The 18,334-nt window shown below is 42.2% G+C and overlaps 1 protein-coding gene across 1 annotated transcript; it reads right to left on the minus strand.

Moving 5' to 3' along the window:
• Window positions 1-2,320: 2,320 nt before the first annotated feature.
• LOC115584090 (CTTNBP2 N-terminal-like protein) lies at window positions 2,321-17,983 on the minus strand. Its single transcript, XM_030421497.1, has 7 exons — window positions 17,830-17,983; window positions 14,800-14,904; window positions 6,773-7,006; window positions 5,686-5,793; window positions 4,480-4,668; window positions 4,199-4,369; window positions 2,321-4,100 (listed from the first exon to the last, which is right to left on the minus strand). The coding sequence occupies exons 1-7, from the start codon at window positions 17,866-17,868 to the stop codon at window positions 3,180-3,182; spliced, it is 1,767 nt and encodes a 588-aa protein (XP_030277357.1). The 5' UTR covers window positions 17,869-17,983; the 3' UTR covers window positions 2,321-3,179.
• Between the last annotated feature and the right edge of the window lie 351 nt (window positions 17,984-18,334).

Consider the following 18,334-nt stretch of genomic DNA (forward strand, 5'->3'; position numbering starts at 1 on the left):
AGTTAATTTATTTATATTTATATATATATATGTATCAGGCTTTAATCACAAGCATGTCTCACACAAACTTAAGAACAAATTGCAACAACATAAAATGTTCACGTCCATGCCAGGAAAAAGGATTTGCCAACTTTTTCTGAGGTTGGGCACTTAGAAAGAAATGTAATCTACTGCTCTGAGATTTATTCTTAGGGGGGGAAAAAAAAGTTAATTATTACCCCTCTTGTCATGCGGAATCCTAACAGAAGGCGAGCCAAGATCCATTTTGGGTCATGAACCATCGCTTGAATAAAAGTTGAATAAAAAAGGCGTAATTTTGCATCCAAGTCATGCAGCCCAGAGGCCTGAAGTCAGAGTTTGAATATTAATGTGTACAAAGATGTTTCAGGTCAGTGCAGATATGTAACACGTCCAAGTTTGGGAAAAGCGAGGCGTAAGTACTTCTCCAAAGCCAAAAAATGAAACCAGAATGAGTACTGTACAAGCTATCGCTGACATTTATTGCACTAAATAAGAATGGTTCTAGGATCCCCCAGACTATGACGTCTCCCGCTCGGTGTTGTGGATCGTCTCCCAGTAGAGTAAAACGAGCGGGCCAGTCCTGCTGGCACTGACAGCAGCGAGGACGTGGGCCCCTCACAGCTCATCAACCTGAGCCTGTGTTTATGGAGGTTGAGAAAGACAGGGGGGGGGGCTTTGCTGGAGGACCAGGCGTGCCTGCGCTGGATTTGGGATGCGGCCCTGCTGTCCTACATTGGAATGTTAATTAGGTGAACTGAGCAGAGAAGAGGTGACCCGTCCCGTTAACCAGCCAACCCCCCCCCCCCCCCGACAACCAAGAAGGGGGGGATTTAGTGTGACGGAGCGCCCAGTCAGTCGTTCTGAGGCCACACTGACTGATCGAGAGCATCTGTCCCCCGAGTCTGAGAGGGAGACAGAGACACCATACAATGCTGTGACATTATAGAGCACACAGAAGAGCTTTGTGGAGCACGTATGTGTTCTCTGTGCACTTGCGCAATTTTAAAACTCATCGCCACCACTCAGTCCCTCTCATAAGTTGCGTCACTTGAACAACATACCACTAGAGCGCTGTTTACAGTTGAAGCAACATGGGGCGCAAAATAACAAACAGTCCAGTCCACTTAACGGTTTCATGACTTATCTTCACGGCCCAAAAGGAGCTCAATGTAAGTCTTCTTTATAGCGTTCAAATATAGTCAAGTACAGAAATATTATCCATTTTTACATGAGAAATTATATGAATGTCACAGACTCTTTGCTTCCAGAAGACAGCAGTATAAAGCCAACAATGCAATTCTAAGTCTTTGTATTGTGTATTTCATGTTAACTGCCACATACTAACACAGCCACAAACAACAGATTGTGGTTACAGTCTACTGGGTATTAAAATGATAAGAAACAAATCCAGTTTGATGTGTATATGTGAGAGAAACAGTGCTGGATTTTGAATCTTTGCGCTTCCCTGCCTGTTGTAACTTACTCAGTGTGGCTTCTTATCAAGTACTGACCTCTAGAGGACACTCTCCAACAGTACAATACTAAAACAAAAATGAATATGTATGAGTAATGCATACACATGCTGTATTACAGGAAGTTTGAACCTGAAGAAATAAGCAAAATGCTTTCATCCAAATTTACCTGAAGATGATTTATAGACACAAAAGCTGATGACTTCTTTCTAATCAAACACTTTTATAATTTGAATTTATTTGAAAGACATTTATTTAAGTTACACTTTCACTTATTGGCCAACATTTTCTTAGGAAGTATCTTAATCTAATGAAAATACATGCTATTAGATTTCAATTGGCAGGGCAAAGTTTCCTACTCCTAATGGTTATCAATGACTTTTACTAGTAGAATGTACTGGTCAGGTACCGGTATGAAAAACAATACAGCCGAAGTTACTGTGATAATCAATTACTTGTTTTAGTCATTTTTCAAGTGCAGTCTCTTTTTTCAGCTGCTCAAATGAGTTGATTTGCTGATTTCTTGGTAACAATTTATAATTAACTGAATATATTACAGATCTGCACATTTGGTCAGACACAACAAACGATATGAGAAGTTAGAACCGGCGTCTTTTACTGTTTTCTGACATCTCATAGACCAAAAAATTAATCAATTAATCAAGAAAGTAACTGGCTAATTAATTGATGAGAAAAGTAATGGTTAATTGCAGCTCTACACTTGATGTAAGAATCCCCTCATTAGATTAGTAATATTGTTGGTATTAACACCGACACTATTCCTATATCGCAACATATAATTTTCCAATAAAGAGCTGAACACAAGACAATCTTTGAGATTCATTTATTAAATCTGTCACTTTCCAGCTATACAGTACTGTAAAGGATCTGATAATCAACATGGCGGCTCTTATGATATTTAAAACCATGGTTGACTATAAAACATTTGCATGTTTCATAATTGTTCTTTTAAATGACAAAAAGCATGAACTTGATCAGAATCACAAATCTTAAACATGAATATTTTACAATGGTGCCTGCATATAATCTGAAATTATAAGATTATCATAGCTAAGCAAACATAAAGCAAATACATGGGCACAGCTCAATATGACACTGATTGGATTATAAAACTATAATACATTTAATAGCTAAGGAACATTTATAAAATTAACTATACATTTTTTATAAAAACAACAGCTAAGTACATGTGAGTGCACACTGAGAGGAGGCAGTTTAGCATATATTGGTCCAGGGACTACTTGTTACATTTGGTCTGAAGATTACTGTTTTTGTGGTAACGGGGCAACATACTCGAGACAAAGCATTGGGGGAATGACTTGGTTTGTATTCTTTGGAAATATAACACCATAGAAAGACTTTTGCAACAGTATAGTTTGCCCAACATACAGTATTGGCACATGTGAAACTATCGGCTATAACTGCTAATTAGTACCTGCACCTGGACCACTACCAAAAATTGTGCCTCATCGCATATTTAAAAAAAAAAAAGCTCTAATAAATACAATTATAACAGTGTTTTGAAGGGACCTCTGTTCAAATAAGCATCATGTCATGTAAAAAACAATATCTCAATCATAATTATGAGACGTGGATTAAACCATCATGTCACGAGCAGAGTAGCAGCTAATTATAACTAATTTAATCGACGGATCAAATGATCAGTTAATTAGAGGAAACCACCATGTCCAGTTCTTTGACTCCCTCCTGGCTTGAGGTGAGGCCACAGGTGCCTGAAAGGGCGCTGTCTGAGAAATGGCTGGCAGACCTGGGCACTGTGGCTGGGGAGGGAGGGGCCTGGGCCAGACCGGGCTTTTTAGGGGGGATAGGTGGAGGGTTGCCCCTGTCTGCCCTGGGGATGGTTGGTGACCTGATCCCCTGTGGTACTCCTACTGCCGCCCTTCCAATGACGGGAGACAAGGGCGCCGCCAGGCTGCGGTAGTCTGTACCGAAGGGGGAATTGTTCGGTGCTGCGAGCTTCGTTGTGGCACCCTGCTGGACGGTGGTGAAGCGAGACAGGACTTGAGTGACGGTGCTCCGGGCCATCTGCTTGACCGGGCTGGCTTCTATGGAGGAGCTCGAGGGGGAGACCTCCTTGGGCGAGAGGGGTGGCGCTGCAATCTGTGCCTGAGGTTCCGGTTCGATGGTGCCCTGGAACTTGTGACGAGCGGCGTGGAAGCGCTGGTTGATCCCAGCCTGGTAGGGAGAGTGGTAGCTACCAGGGCTCGGGCTGCCTGGTGGGCGTTTGGCAAGGACAGGCGAGGCGCAGGGGGAGGAAGGAGGGAGAGTGGATGGGGAATTTTCACTCCCGTTCTGTAGGCAAATCTTCTCTGCGTGGACGTTATCTGCACCATTGTGCCCATTGGTCTCCATCTCCATCAGACAGTGACCGTTGACTTTATGCTGCACAGGCTGCTGGTTTCTGTCTTCCTCAATGTCCTCAACCTTAATAGTGTCTACTGCTGTTTTTCCTGGAAGAACTTTTGTGGCCCACTCCTTTTCTTGTGCCTCCACTGGAAATGCAGCTCCCCCCCTCACATCTCTCGTCATATTTGTTTCCTCCAGCTTCCTCTTCAGCTCTTCTACCTGATCACAAAATGGGGAAAAAAAGATCAGTTAGTCATAGTATGTAAAATGTGCAATCTGCTGCCACCTGCATGATGAATGTGCTCAAGTGTTCACACCTGTTGTTGTAGCTGACAGCAGTGAGCTTCCTCCTTCTTCAAACGGGAGCGGAGCTGCTCTCGCTCAGTGTCAAACTCAGCCAGCTGCTCCTCCACCCTCGCCTCCATTCTCAGGGCTCTCCTCCTCTCGTCCTCCAGCTCGTTTCTCAGGGCCTGACAAGCCTCCTTCTCCTGCGGGAGAAAAACGTGTTCACGCAGTGTTAAGTATAGCCAGGCGGTACATCTGTAACAACGGAAAGGAAGGACATAAATGCATGTGCTTGGAATCAAAATGTTATTACCTTGTCAAGTTTGCGGCCCAGCTCAGTCAGCCGATGACCCTCCTCCAGAGCCCTGGCGCTTGCCCACTTGCACTCTTTGGCCAAAGCACAGGAGAGCTGTTTGTGCTGAGCCCGTTCTTCTTCTAGCTGGTCAGTAATCCGCCGCTGTTCTTTCTCCAACCGCCTAACCTGGCTCCGCTCAAATTCAAGCTAGAAAGAAACACAATAAATAAGCCTGTCAGAGGTAGTAAACACTGTTTTACTGGTGGATGGTATTTCAGTTTTTTGCTGCGTTCCCATCCAAAGTACCAAACTCAGTAACTAAAAGGGTCCTCCTGTGTGTCCACTTAGAAGCTTAGGCAAATTAGACCACTCTCCTATGAAAAAAGCAATGCTTAATGTTTGTGCGCAACTACCCAACATTGTCATCAGTCCACATCTTACATACTTTCTGCAACTTAATTTTTCCATCGAAGCACAAAACTGGTAGTGGGGTTGGGCATTAGACTATATTGGGATTTACAAGCTTCACTGAGAATTTTCTGCAAATATTCAAAGCTTCAAAATTTAACTTGTCAAACGAGTGTTGGACTGTTGCACGCGCACAGGAAGGATTGAGCTCACACTTGCCACAGCCCTGTGCTTGGGAGACCAAATCTGTGCAAGCGGGGAGTACAAACACTCCTTCACGAGCGTGGATTTCCACTCACAGAAACTGTTCTGGGCATTTGTGTCACATTCAGGCACCTGGTTTTGAGATTAATTCAATGTTTAAGAGGGGCTACATTTTCTGCTCTTAATTGGTCTTTAGCCCCCTTTTTTCAGTGCAGCTGATGCAGTCTTCCTCTTCCTCTTAAAATATTCAAATACGGACGGATTAAAATTTAGACGTCAACTGTCTTGGCAACGAAAGAATCACTGAAGTCAGTCCAACTGGTTTGTCACTGCAGATTTTTAAAAATGGAGGTTTAAAAAAGAAAATGCTGTGAGTGCTTGAAATCAGGAATGTTCATTGCTGCAAGCCCCAACTCCAAAGTTCCTCTACTTTTGGAAAGTAGTTCCTCCTGAGCTGGAAACTAATATAGACCATAATCCCTGTAGTGGAAAATGCTCCTAGTCCCTGAGGACAGTTCCTGTGTTGGAAACGTGAATTATTAAAACAGTTCTTTTAAAACTTCCCCAGTTGACTCTGCAGTGCAATCCATGTGGTTATTAAATCAAAGGCACCTGTTGTTGTAAGCGCTCCCTCTCCTTTTCCAGGATGTAGGTGACGTCATCCCCCTCTGCTGTGTCCTCAGCATGCTTCCTCTTTTCCTCCTCCAGATCCGCAATGACCTGAAGCAAACACAGCGGGGAGACAGAGAGTCAGGAAAGACATTATCTAACATGAGTTTACTCTGTTTGAAATGAACAACATAATTACATTACATTAAAAGCAGAAATGATTGCAGTTAAGCCAAACGACATGAACAACAACTACTCATGTAATATCATGTTCAGCACCAGCTGAAGAGAAAAGTATAGTTTTCACTCAGAGGTTTTTAAAATCCGAAAAATGATAAGTGCTTGTGTCTGTTCAGTTCAATAAGATCTGATGGGAATCATGTGCGACAGAAATGTAAATATCTAACTGGTATTTGAATACTAAAATGATAAAAGAGCCTACTTTAATGTTGATAGTAGACTTTTCAAAACAGCTTCTGCCTCATTCTTCTTTGCAAAACAAAACTCTGTTTTGTAAATACTCTAAACTACTATCTAATAGTGAAAAGGGACTTCTGGTATTGGTATTTTTTGTGTGAGAGAATCTACTTCAAGGGACTGATGTGTAAACACATAAAATGACAGGAATTTTGTGATCTCAAACATTGGTCATATCGTCTTTGGGTATAACTCATAATGAAGACGAGACAGTGACGTGTTGTTTCAGGACTGTCCTTAAAAAATAGTGCATTCACACTCTAATCTCAAGTTCCCATGAAACAAAGGAAAAACTGAAAATGTGTGCAGTTACTTTATAATTCTTCTTTCATGTTTGTCACCCTGAACCTGTGAAAGGGCTTTTCATGTGTTTGGAAATCTATGCTGTCTGCTCTATGCTATTCTGCTGTACCTGGGGAAAAAAGTCTCCAGAAAACAAAAGGGTTTTATGAAGAGGGATGATGTAATCATTGCCTTCTACATTCATGTTTTTCATATATTTTCCAACATTGAGACCAGCTTTTCTCTTTTATGTTTGCCAATCTTATTCATCCACATAAGGAACCAGCTCATTTCTGCCTCCCTTAATTAAGAGCCACACATCCACACCCACCCTTCTGTGCCTGCTCTCCGCTGCAGCCAGCTGGGCCAACATCTTCTCCTGCATCCTCCTGCAGTGGCTCACCACAAGTTTGAGAACCACCAGAGGGTTGGAGGTGGAGGAGGAACAGCCCGAATCCTTGTTCTGGCCTCCTACAGCCTCACTGTCTCTCTGCAAGGCTAGGAAGGGGTCGCTAAGGTTGAACCTGCCATATCGCTCCTGGATAAACAGATCTTTACGCTGGGCCTGTAGGGATGGGAAGAGAAGAATGAGGAGGAGTACTCAGACAGGTGGGCTGAAGGTTATATTGTAGGAAATTCTTGGCTTACTTATGCTCTGGAATTAATGCTTTTATTCACAGAGGGATTTCAAGTTGGCTGTAAAAAATGCATCTTCTCTTGATCCGTTTTCTGGCTTCTCAGACTTGTCTGAGTCTCAGCTGTTACTAGATGCCAAGTCCAGTCGATGCAGATTTGAAGAGACATTATTAGCCATGTTCACAGCATAGCTTTAGGGATGACAATGCTGGCAGTCAGTCGGTTCAAAACTTTGGTCCAGATTGAAATATCCCAACAACTATCGGATGCCATGAAACTTTGGAACAGAAATTCCTGTTCCCCAGGGGATTAATCCTAATGACTTAATCGTTTTGAGTGAAATATCTCAACAACTATTAGACGGATTGTTGTAAATTGGTACTCACAATCATGTCCTCCTCAGGATGAATTGTAATACCTTTGGTGATCTTCTGACTTTCCATCTAGTGCCATTATGAGGGCAAAATGTTTATTTGTCCGCTTCTTTGTTTGTGTGCTTAGTCCTAAATACTAAATGTTCGAATGCTTGATTGCTAAACTAAGATGGTGAAACTCGTAAATAATATATTTGCTGAACATCTGTATTTTGGCATTTTCTTGTGTTTTAGCATGGTGACGTTAGCATTTAGCCGAAACCACTTTTTGTACCAGGCTGTTAACATGTTTATTTCTGCTGTTAAGTTGGCCACTTTAATATGCTTGTCTTTGGGGATTGACTCTCTTTTGCAGCCAACCCCATATGGCCATTTGAAGAACTTCCTTTATTGGCACTTGCATTGGCTCCATTTTTCAGCCACAGAGGTTGCCACTTGTTACAGCCTCAGAGATGCTAGCACGTCTCTAGCTGGTCTACCTTCTGCCTCGAAGACTGGCAATGGCACCAGTATATAGTCTTTAATGGTCCTCAAGGTCTCTATGCAATTGGTCAAATTAAATCTTAAATGCAATTATGTTAAGCTGGCATTATCCGTTGAAAACCGAAATCCACCCCACTGAACTATGAATGATTTAAAGGTTTTAGTTCACACATGCTGCTTTCGCATCTCTCCCATTTAAACTAGAGTTAAAAAATAGAGTGTTAAATGAACAGCAGATAAAAGAAGGGGAAGAGAGGGAGAGGAAATGCATAAAAATACACAAGAAGCAGTGCTAGCAGGAAGAAGGAGCAACAGATGGTGAGTGTCTGTCTATCTTTAGCAGGACAGCTGCTCTGGACTGGGCTTTGGCCAAGGCAGACCTGTTCTCTGTTTAACTCATGACAAAGGAGGGATAATGGTAGGAAGACATTTCAGGTTCAGCAGATGCCTTTAGGCCTGCCGTGAAAATGGGATGAAGTGTGAGAGAGACAGAGAGAGAGAGAGAGAGAGAGAGAGAGAGAGGAGGAGGAGGGCTACAGCCAAGCTGGCAATGTGTCTTAGTGAGGTTTCAACAAAAGAGGATCAAGAGATTACAGAGAACAGTATCCTCTCTAGCAGGGTGAGGACAGCGCTCCTGATGACTGATATCAAGATTACTTAAGAAGACGTGTAGATTGGCCAGCAGAGCATTATTCAGCCAACTCACCATCTTACTGAGCATTTAACTGCTGACTGTAAGTGTTACACTGGAATACCATGACCCTAACAACATGCACTATATAGGAGTAGAACTGTGGCTGCTTGGCTATCTTAAAGTAGTTCCAAGCAATGGTATTATTGTTGGACGAACGAAGACAAACAGGGGTCAGGTGACACTACAGTTTTGTCACCATCACCGGTTTCACGTGGGTTAGGGTCACCGAGCTAGATGCAGATGGTATCATTATTCTATAGCCTTTCCATTGTGCAATCAACATTTACTTCATAGTTCATAGTAAAGAAACTGGGTGTAATGTGGATCAGCCACATCCTGTCTGATACCTGGCCCACTCAATGAGGTGGGTAATGGATTGGTGCATAAGATTAAACATGCAAAGGCTATGTGAAACTAATATAAAAGTCCAACATTTTAGTGATAATCAAGGCATTCTATCATGAATGACATGTTCATGTTAAGCAACCGTGAGCAGCATGGAGAAAGAAAAATTTCAGACAAAACACGTAAAAATAGTCCATAATCATACTGACTACAAACACATTTCTACTTCTACACTACTATCAAATTATTTATTCTAAGTAAACCCAGTAAGATCAACAGAGGCACTGTAGATGACTGACTATGGACAGAGAACCGAAGTTCAAACAATATTCCACAACAGATCAGAGGCTTTGTGATTGTCATCTTCAACATGTGATGTGGCACAAGGAGAAGAGGGCAATGCTGTGAGGCTCCGCTGCTGTTATTTGATCCAGTCCGCTGAGGATGGTGTGAAGGCAGATCAAACGGCATGGAGGGGTGAAACAGGAAAACACAGAGTGCCCAAGAGAATTCAAAAATGCCTCTCAAATGTGGGCAATATCTAAAGCTCACTGACCACACTGATAGTCTTGTACACAATGTAGTCCTGGTCCTTGTCATCACTTTTATGTTACACAACACAGGTTTCACATCTAATTGATACAGAAAAACCATGACATTTGTCTACCAAATATGAATACAGAAGTCAGTTTGCAATATTTCATACTGCTCATCAATGTTTTAGGGTTGGTCTCTCTTTTTCTAAAAGGTTTACTCAGTTTAGAAGAGAAAAAACCTTCAAAGAGAAATCTGTTGACATGCTTGGCCCACAGCCATCCCTCTTCCCGTCAATGACTGTCTGCTCTGATTTGTCACTTTTACGGTCTAAAATTACATAAGCTTGGATCAGGTTTTCCATTCTTGACCCTAAGCACTTTGCCCAAGTATGTATACTCAGACTTGAATCACTGCAACTACATTCAGTTCTAACAGAAAAATGAAAAAACAATGTGTAAGCCGCTGCTTTGCCTTGTTATTTCCTTTTTATTCAGGCCACACACATTTCCATAACTGGATAACTGGCCTTTAAATTCTCAGTGTTTTTCTAAATCAAAAGACCCCTATTAAGAAAAACTCTGTCTCGTTCTCAGCTCCCAGTCCAGCCTGTCAATGCTCACAAAACACTGCACTTCCACAACACAAAGGAAGGCTGATTTCTTCCCCACCAATCTTGCGGTGCTGCAGAGAGGATGGAGCAAGCCAGGGATTACAGGAAACATGTTTCTAACATTACTTAATTCTTAACGCCTAAACCTACCAATGCTTATTCATTACATCATACTGTACTTGTACAATACCCATAATCATTCAGAGCATGTCTGCTATGCATCACAGTCTACCTCCATTACTCATGCTTTTGTCTGTTGGCTACAGTTCTTGGCAACCTGTGTATTTTTGCTTGGGAAGTTGTCGTTGTGCCATGGCTGCACCGCTGCCAATCCAGCTTATCTTTTGCTGACACATGCCTGTACTCCTTCAGCCACGCAGTGTTGGTGACGAGATCTGTGTAATACCAAGGGAAAGTGATAGATGAACTTCTTACCCACGAGTCCTGTATATTTTATTGCTGCTTAGAGAGATTGCTAAGTACCCTGAAATGCCCATGCATGTGTTTAATGTTCCCTGCAAAGAGACTGGATACCTGAGGAATACTATCCATCATTATCACAGGATTTTGGATGAAATGCAATGAGACAGTTTACCAAAGAACACACAAGGTAAACCCGTTGAAAGTATGTCTGTTTGAAAGCTTGTGTCAGCCATGCTACATGAATTCAGCTAGAGGCCGGCCGGTTAACTGGCATTAACAGGACATTTTACCAACTACTGGTATTGTTGGAACTTGGCTCTGTTAGTGGCCAGTGGCTGCATTGTCTCCACCAGTCACATGGGGACATACAACACCACTTTGCATGGAGGCTCCACACACAATGTCAGGGTAATGGCATTTGTTAGCAGAGATCATTAATATATAAAGATTTCATACTATGCAAAATTTTACTGTGTGTAAAATGTCGACTAGAAACTTCTTACACACTTTAATGTTTAAAATCACATTATTTTCTCATCCTGTCCCTCCTCATGAAAAACCCCATTCTGCTCTTATTGGTCAGCTGTCACAGGCCTGAGCAGACACTTCCCACCATGTTTCTCCACCACGAACTAGCTGGAGGCATCTCTAAGGGTGGTGACTGCATAGTTGTGACCACCTTGCGGAAATCCTGACGCCTAATTTCAATTTCACCTGAATCTGGGCTCTGTGGATCCATTCACAGTATGAATATAGCACCTAGGCCTAATCAAAAATACAGGAAATTAATCTTTCTACATTATGGGACCTTGAAGTATTAAAGTGCTTTCCACTAGAAACCATGGTTGACCTTTAAACTTGAAAGATAATTAAAAGGCTCATTTCCATATTTGAGTCCCCTTTTAACCCAAAGTAGAGACGCATGTTCGTTTTTCTCAAAGCAGAGGGACTACTGGATCACTGCAGGGCTTTGTGTGCCAAATACGAGCATTGCCAGAGACTAACTTCCTTTTGAAAGCCACAGCGTGAGCAGCTGCAAAAGTGAGTCACAAGGGGAAAAATGCAGCGGATAGTTAGAATGCCGGTGATAGTTCTGCATAATTAAATATAGAGCACCACAGAAAAACCACATCATTAACCTCACATCCTGTACTTGGGCTACTTCCTGTAAAAAATCAATGATAAGAATGTTGCATTTTTAAAACGCTGAGAACTGCAACTATACATAAAAATACTTCTACACTTCTAAACAGATGTACCAAAGGCATGATAAGCAAAGCAGTGAATGGTGTTATTACCATGGTGATTTGTGGTTGAGCTACACATTTGTCACATGTCACATGTAACGGTGACACATCAGTTGAGACAGACGTGAGCAACAGGACTGGACCTTCTATAATTACTGTAGGTCCATGCCCATGTCTTATTGTTGGAATGAGAGTACAGCCACGTTAGCAGCTCAGTGAACCTGTACTTAGACGTGGCAGCGTTTTTTGCAAACTGCTAATGTCAGCATGTTAACTTGCTCAGTTACAATGACCACATGCTTTTGTTCAGCAGCAATGTTGATGTCCACGAACTAAGTTTAGAGTGTTTGCTTCACCTGAGACTGATTTCAACATAATGGTTTTGCAGGTATTTTGCTGTAGATTTTTTACCCGATTGTAGCCCGAGAAGTAGTGAAAAAAGGATCACCAAAGTCCTTAGGATTCATCTTCTGGGAACTATGAATGTCTGGACAAACTCTGGTGCCAATCCATCAAGCAGCTGTTGAGAGCTGTGGACCTGGTGGGGTCCATTAGGGTTGGGCCATGTCTAACCAACTGTCATATGACATATATCTGCAGTGAAATATCAGGATGGACGATGACTTACTAATGTAGTCAGCACTGTTTGTTACTGTTGCTGACGGTAATCTCTGACTGTCTCCCTCAATCGAGAAAGACCAACTCTCACATTCCTTCCTGGCACACTGCTGGTTATACTGAGAAAGTTAAGATTAAAAGACGCAAATACCACTGCCACAATGGGAGAGAAACACGCCAAAGGCAAACTGTGGAAATGAAACACGACTTCTGCCAATTTAACTTAACGTTTTGGGTCGCTAAACAGGGCAGGTTTAATAAGATGGGACATGGAGATGAAGTGCAATGCCCAGCAACAACAACATATTCTTTTAGATTTTGTTCTCACGTCACAAATCCAAGCAATTCCGAGGGGACACACTGGTGTGGGGCCTTTAAAATCATGATGTTAGACTGCACAGGGCTCAGCAGTCGATGACTGTTAGCCATCAATGGTGGCGTCCAGAGGTAAAGTCAGAAAATCACCACAGTAGAATTAGTCCTCTATTGACCATGAATGTTAGAAGAGCCATGTATCAGAGCCATGCCTGTGATGTGGCTGAAAGTATTGTGGGGGGACGTTGTACTGATAACAATTCATTTTCATGTGAGGGTGAGACCCAAGATTCCACATTACTTTAACAGCACAGCAGCAGAAAGGTATGAAGTCACCTTTGGAAAATCATGTATCCTGCAGAGATGCTATTAGTTTATCTCCATAATCTCAGTTTTCACTTAACCCCTGCAATCAATGTCCTGCAGGTCAGTAATTATACCCTTATTTAAAGCGTCATTCAGAGTCAACACTGCAGCATTGAGCCAATCCCAGATCTGAATGGGTTAACAGTTTCTGCCGATGGAGCCATGAAAGAAGCACAGCCATATTCCTCTCAAGCTCCAGTTAAGGCCAATGTTTATTTGTTCACTCCTACTCTCGCTCACATTGAGTCATCAGGCACCCAGCATGCTGTAACTCCTCTTGCCTTAGATGGCCAGATCCCAGGAGAGATGTAGGAATGTGGTCTAGACACAACACATGAACATTCAGCAGCCAACTCTCTTAAACGGCTGCTCTCGAGTTCACTGGCTGCCTCTCCAGTTTGTTCTTTCAATGGTGCATTTTACACCAGGAAAGTGAATTGCATTCCACGAGCGTAACGGCTGTAAAGCTCAAATATTAAATAGCTGGAATGAAGTCTGCAGCGCTGCGGGAAAGATTTCGCAGAAAAGCGCTCCATCATTAATTTGCTTATTCACTGCTTATCTTAAGTTTGTGGTTTATTACCAGCATCACAGTGACATTGTTTACAGAGTTAAATTCACAACTGTTTAAATAAATGACAAAACATCCTTAAGTCCCTGCAAATTGTTTCTAAAAGCCGGAGTATGTCGGCCTGCAGGACACAGCACTGCAAAGGACAACGTGGGGGAAAATAGCCTGACAATCCTTTAATTGAAATGCAGCATTAATCCTGCCAAAGTAAGACAACCTAGGGTTGGAGCTAGCTGCTCTGTGTCAAACTGTGTGTGTACTGTATATTGAGGCTATTTCTAATTGAGTTAATGTTCAGTACTCATTTAAAGTTATGAAAAGGATGATTTATGAGACAGCGCCTTGGGAGATCTACTCCATTCTCCAGAGGCACAGACACTTGTTTGTTGCAAGCAAATTGGATGGATCCAGAGGAATATTAACTTCACAGACGTGGCTTTGTCATTTCTTCACAGAGAGCCTTTTTTTTTTTTTTTTTTTTTTTTTTACAGGAAATGAGGATTACTGTGATTAAATCTGCAGCACTTATTTTCTTCTTTTGCTGCCAGATCTGTATGTACCTTAGGTCCGAATACACGAACAAATGCATGACTGTGATACATTAAAAGCATCCACAACTCTATACCCATAAACAACAAATCTTAACAGGCATCAGTAGCCATCCAATGTAGGTTTGTGAAGGCTTTTATAGCTGGTAGTTTGTTCTGTCATAGAGATTTGTGGCTGTGGATGAAAAGATGTATTGAAATGTTCACAGAAACCTCCCAAACCACAGCTGCTGTTTCTCTGACGTCCACTATTTTTATTAGTCACATACATTGTGACAACTCTTGCGTATGTTTCTAATGAGTGGCTGTAATGTAAGATGTAATGTAAGATGTAATGTAAGAAGCTCTACATGCAAACTACTAAAATAAGCATGCCATATTGTGGCCATATGCTGCAGCATTGGTTTAAGAAGATTATTAAAAACATTTTCCTTGCTTTGAAAAACTGTCACCATTAAATGGCTCCATATCTGAAAACAGCCACTTTAAAGTCCAGAGGGAGTGGGTGTTTGATATTAAAAAAAGACAGACTTTGTGCAGCGCAAATCACTTGAATGTTATATTCATGTAAACCGCTTCATTAATAGGTACCTTCAGGGCATCGATGACCAGGTCCCGCGCCTCCAGCTCTCCCTCCAGGATGCTGAAAAGCATCAGCAACTCTGGCTTGGTCATACTCTCCATATTCAGCTTGGACTGTGAGGACAGAAGATTAAAAAAGGAGAACTTTGTTGATTTGGTTTGCTTTAGTTCTTAAAATTGAGAACGTTTATATGAAACTTGGAAAATTGTTTTCCCTCAATAACTTCTCAGTTATTAAATCTAATCTTCAAAAAAAAACAAAAAACCTCTGGGTGTTTTCCAACAACCCTAAATCAGACATCAAGACAGACATCTGATCTAACTGATCTCGCCCACTGATTTATGAGCTTTGTGTGGATATGTAGTCATTATCTGGGGAAAGAGAGTAATTTTGAAGCGCGGAACCAGCGTGCAAAAATGTAGTAACATTTCACTCCTGAATGAAAAGAAAACAGACAGCTTATTTTAGGTGTAGTTCAGAGCTGCACTGCATAACACATATACTTAAGCAGTCAAGGTGTGCAATATAGCTCAAGCAAAACAGGAAAATAATACCTAAATAAAGAACAAAGGGAACTACTGTCATTCGGACACATGGAATAACTGCACAATTTACAGCTGCAACGGTACTACTCAAATCTGAGGGCTACATTTTCCATCTAAGGTGCTTGTTTCATTTTCCCAGTGGGTTTTGGATATTCAAGCTCTTTGAGGTGACACAAACATGGCAACACCACAAGCCGACATGTTCATCAGGCACAGATGGATCATCACACACCAAATAAGAGGGAGTCAGCTTCCAGCATCCTAGCTGTCCCACATCTGTGTTTACAGCCAACAGATAATATGCATGTAACTAGACTTTCAAGTTTAATGAAAATAATACAAAATCACTTTGTTTTGCTTTTAACACTGCATGTCCCATTCATAATGCCTCTGTGACAGTTGATGTGGTCTCTTTGTAGTGTCCCTGCACTCTAATCTCACAGCTGTGTTGGTTCTGCTGACAAGCCCTGCGGTGTCCACACCTCAAACATCCAACCACACACGGGCCAAGAGAACGCATGCGGGCCGCTCTTTGTAATAAGATCAAAGCTGTTGATGTTCTTACACTAAGCATGCTTTGTCGGATGAGAATCGTCGTGTGGGACGCGTAGGGATAGAAGCACGCGGCACTGGCTGACTACTTAATTACAGAAGTGCAACTCCAGCTTGATTCACCACAACATTCTCTCTGAGAATCTCTCTCGCTGCCATTTACTTGACTTAGATCCACACCTGAGCAAGCCTTCATTCAACAGGGCCCGGACTCTGAGCACTGTGTGGTCCCCACAACTTTCCACTTCATGAAGTCATTCAGAGGGGGTGGACTGATCTCTTGGAGCACTGGTTGCATAATGAGACACAGGAGCCATCAGCCTTTCATATCACAGCTAGAAGCTACAATATTTTGCAGGAACCTTCAATAACTTCTGCAAATTTGTTGCTAAAATTGTGCTGCAAATGAGCATGACAGCATTGAAATACACTGTGGAACTTGTGCAGAGTCCTGGGCAGAACGGAGAAGTGGAATAACCCTTGTGAACTGCACTAACAGCCTAATCCCTACAGCAGCGTCCTCTCACAAAGGAGGCACACAGTCTTTTAGTCCTGCCTTCACCAGCACTCATGGTCTGTGGCTTAACCACATGGGTAAAATGCTAATTAAACTGCAGCGTACACACCTCCCTCGGTTTTGGTTTTACAGGCTTGCCTGCTAATTTCACAGGCCGCTGTAATCACTGTGAGAAGAGTGTGTGCAGTGTTATGAGAAACGTCTGGCCCAGCGGGGGCCTACATGTGTCATCACGCTTGTTTGGATCCTAATATTATTTCACCTAATTCCCAACCGAGTTGGAGTTGGTAATCACACAAACACTGAGAGATAGCATGGGAAATACAAATGTTCCCACACGTTCTCTGTGGCTCCACTTCCGATCAGGAAAGCCTTGGGTCCATAATCCTTTTATCCATGTTTGTTTTAAGCCCGGTCAGCCATGTGCCTCGTCTGCAACACTGTAACCTTATTAAAAACACACAGCAGTTTTTACTGCAAAAACATATGCTTCACTCCAGGAGGGGGCCTCAGTTCCTGAGTAGATGTTTATGACTCTTAATGTGTACAGCAAATCACATCACCCAGACCAACTTAGTTGCACAGCTGTTTTTAAGTCAACTGCTCACGTCAAATAGCAGCAAAAGTTACACTAACCATTTGCAGGGTGTTTTTTGCAGGTTATTTTTAGATTTCAGTGGCTCTAGTAGTTTTCCCTCACATCAACTTCCAGCTGGTTTTACTAGGAAAAACACAGTGTGCGCACGAAAACATGTCACAGACTGTAAAAAAACCTCTTTGGCCCACAAACCTGAACATGGAATGAGGGTCAAGTGAGGGGAAGTACAGTCTGAGAGGTCTGCTGCATATCCTTGTTGTGGTAATCAGGATGTGTGACCAGATGCAGCATGTCTGGATGCTAAATTGGATTTGTTGGCCAACCTAATTTTTTTGGTGTAGGTCAGCTTGCTACCTAATGGCTTTAATGCAACCTAGTCTTAAAATACATAGCTTAAGTTAAAAACGAATACGTGTATCTAGATAATGAGTAAAATAAGCGTTAGTTACTCAACGACTGGAGCCAATGGAGATGAATTTAAACAGAAGAAGAAGAAGAAGAAGAAGAAGAAGACCAAACGGCCGTCAGCGTCTCACTGAGATGTTGCTGTGGCTTTTCTTCTTCGCTGAAAAGCTTTTTTTTTTTTGACGAGGACAGCCGACATTTTTCACGAACAAAACACATTTTCCTGACATTTTTATCTAAAAGAAGATGCAGTCCAAGCGGTTCGGCCTGTTGCCTCTAAACTACTTTTGCTAACTAACGTTACATCTTTTTGTGTGTGTGTGCGTTCCTCTTCTTTTGGACCAAAACTAAACACGACAACAACACGGCGAAAATATCGTCTCCTAATTAACACAAACAAGTTTTCTGTCGGATTACTTACCTTCATGTGTCCCTCTGAGGTATGTGAAAACTCCGGCATGAACTTTTTTCTCCTGTCAGGAGATTTGTTTCACTTGATTTGCGTCCTCTGATCCCGACGCAGCGGGACACTGAACGACCAAGCGCTGGTTCTGACCGGCAGCAGAGACAGCCAATGAGCGAGGCAGACCTCCGGACGCTGACCAATAGGAGGCGAGCTACTGGGAAAAGGGGGCAGGAGCAGTGACGTCCCTCCTCTTGGGTTTTGGTTGGGTTTCTTTGTTTAGCAGTTCTTCATCGGCTGCTGCTTCTTCTTCAAGGACTTCAAGGCACGTAGAGCAAGCTATTTAATGGAGTTTACAGTATTTTACCGGACAATATGTTAAACTCGGACTTGTGGTTTGTTCATGGACGTTATAGTGACGCTATTACACTTTTTTTTTGCAGTATTACACAGTTGATGTTGTTTGTTATGATACTTTTCCAGAATTATTCTTTGAAATTTGATGCATTAAGATGGTTTAGAG

The sequence above is a fragment of the Sparus aurata genome, chromosome 6 (genome assembly GCF_900880675.1).
Source record: "Sparus aurata chromosome 6, fSpaAur1.1, whole genome shotgun sequence".
Classification (NCBI taxonomy): domain Eukaryota; kingdom Metazoa; phylum Chordata; class Actinopteri; order Spariformes; family Sparidae; genus Sparus; species Sparus aurata.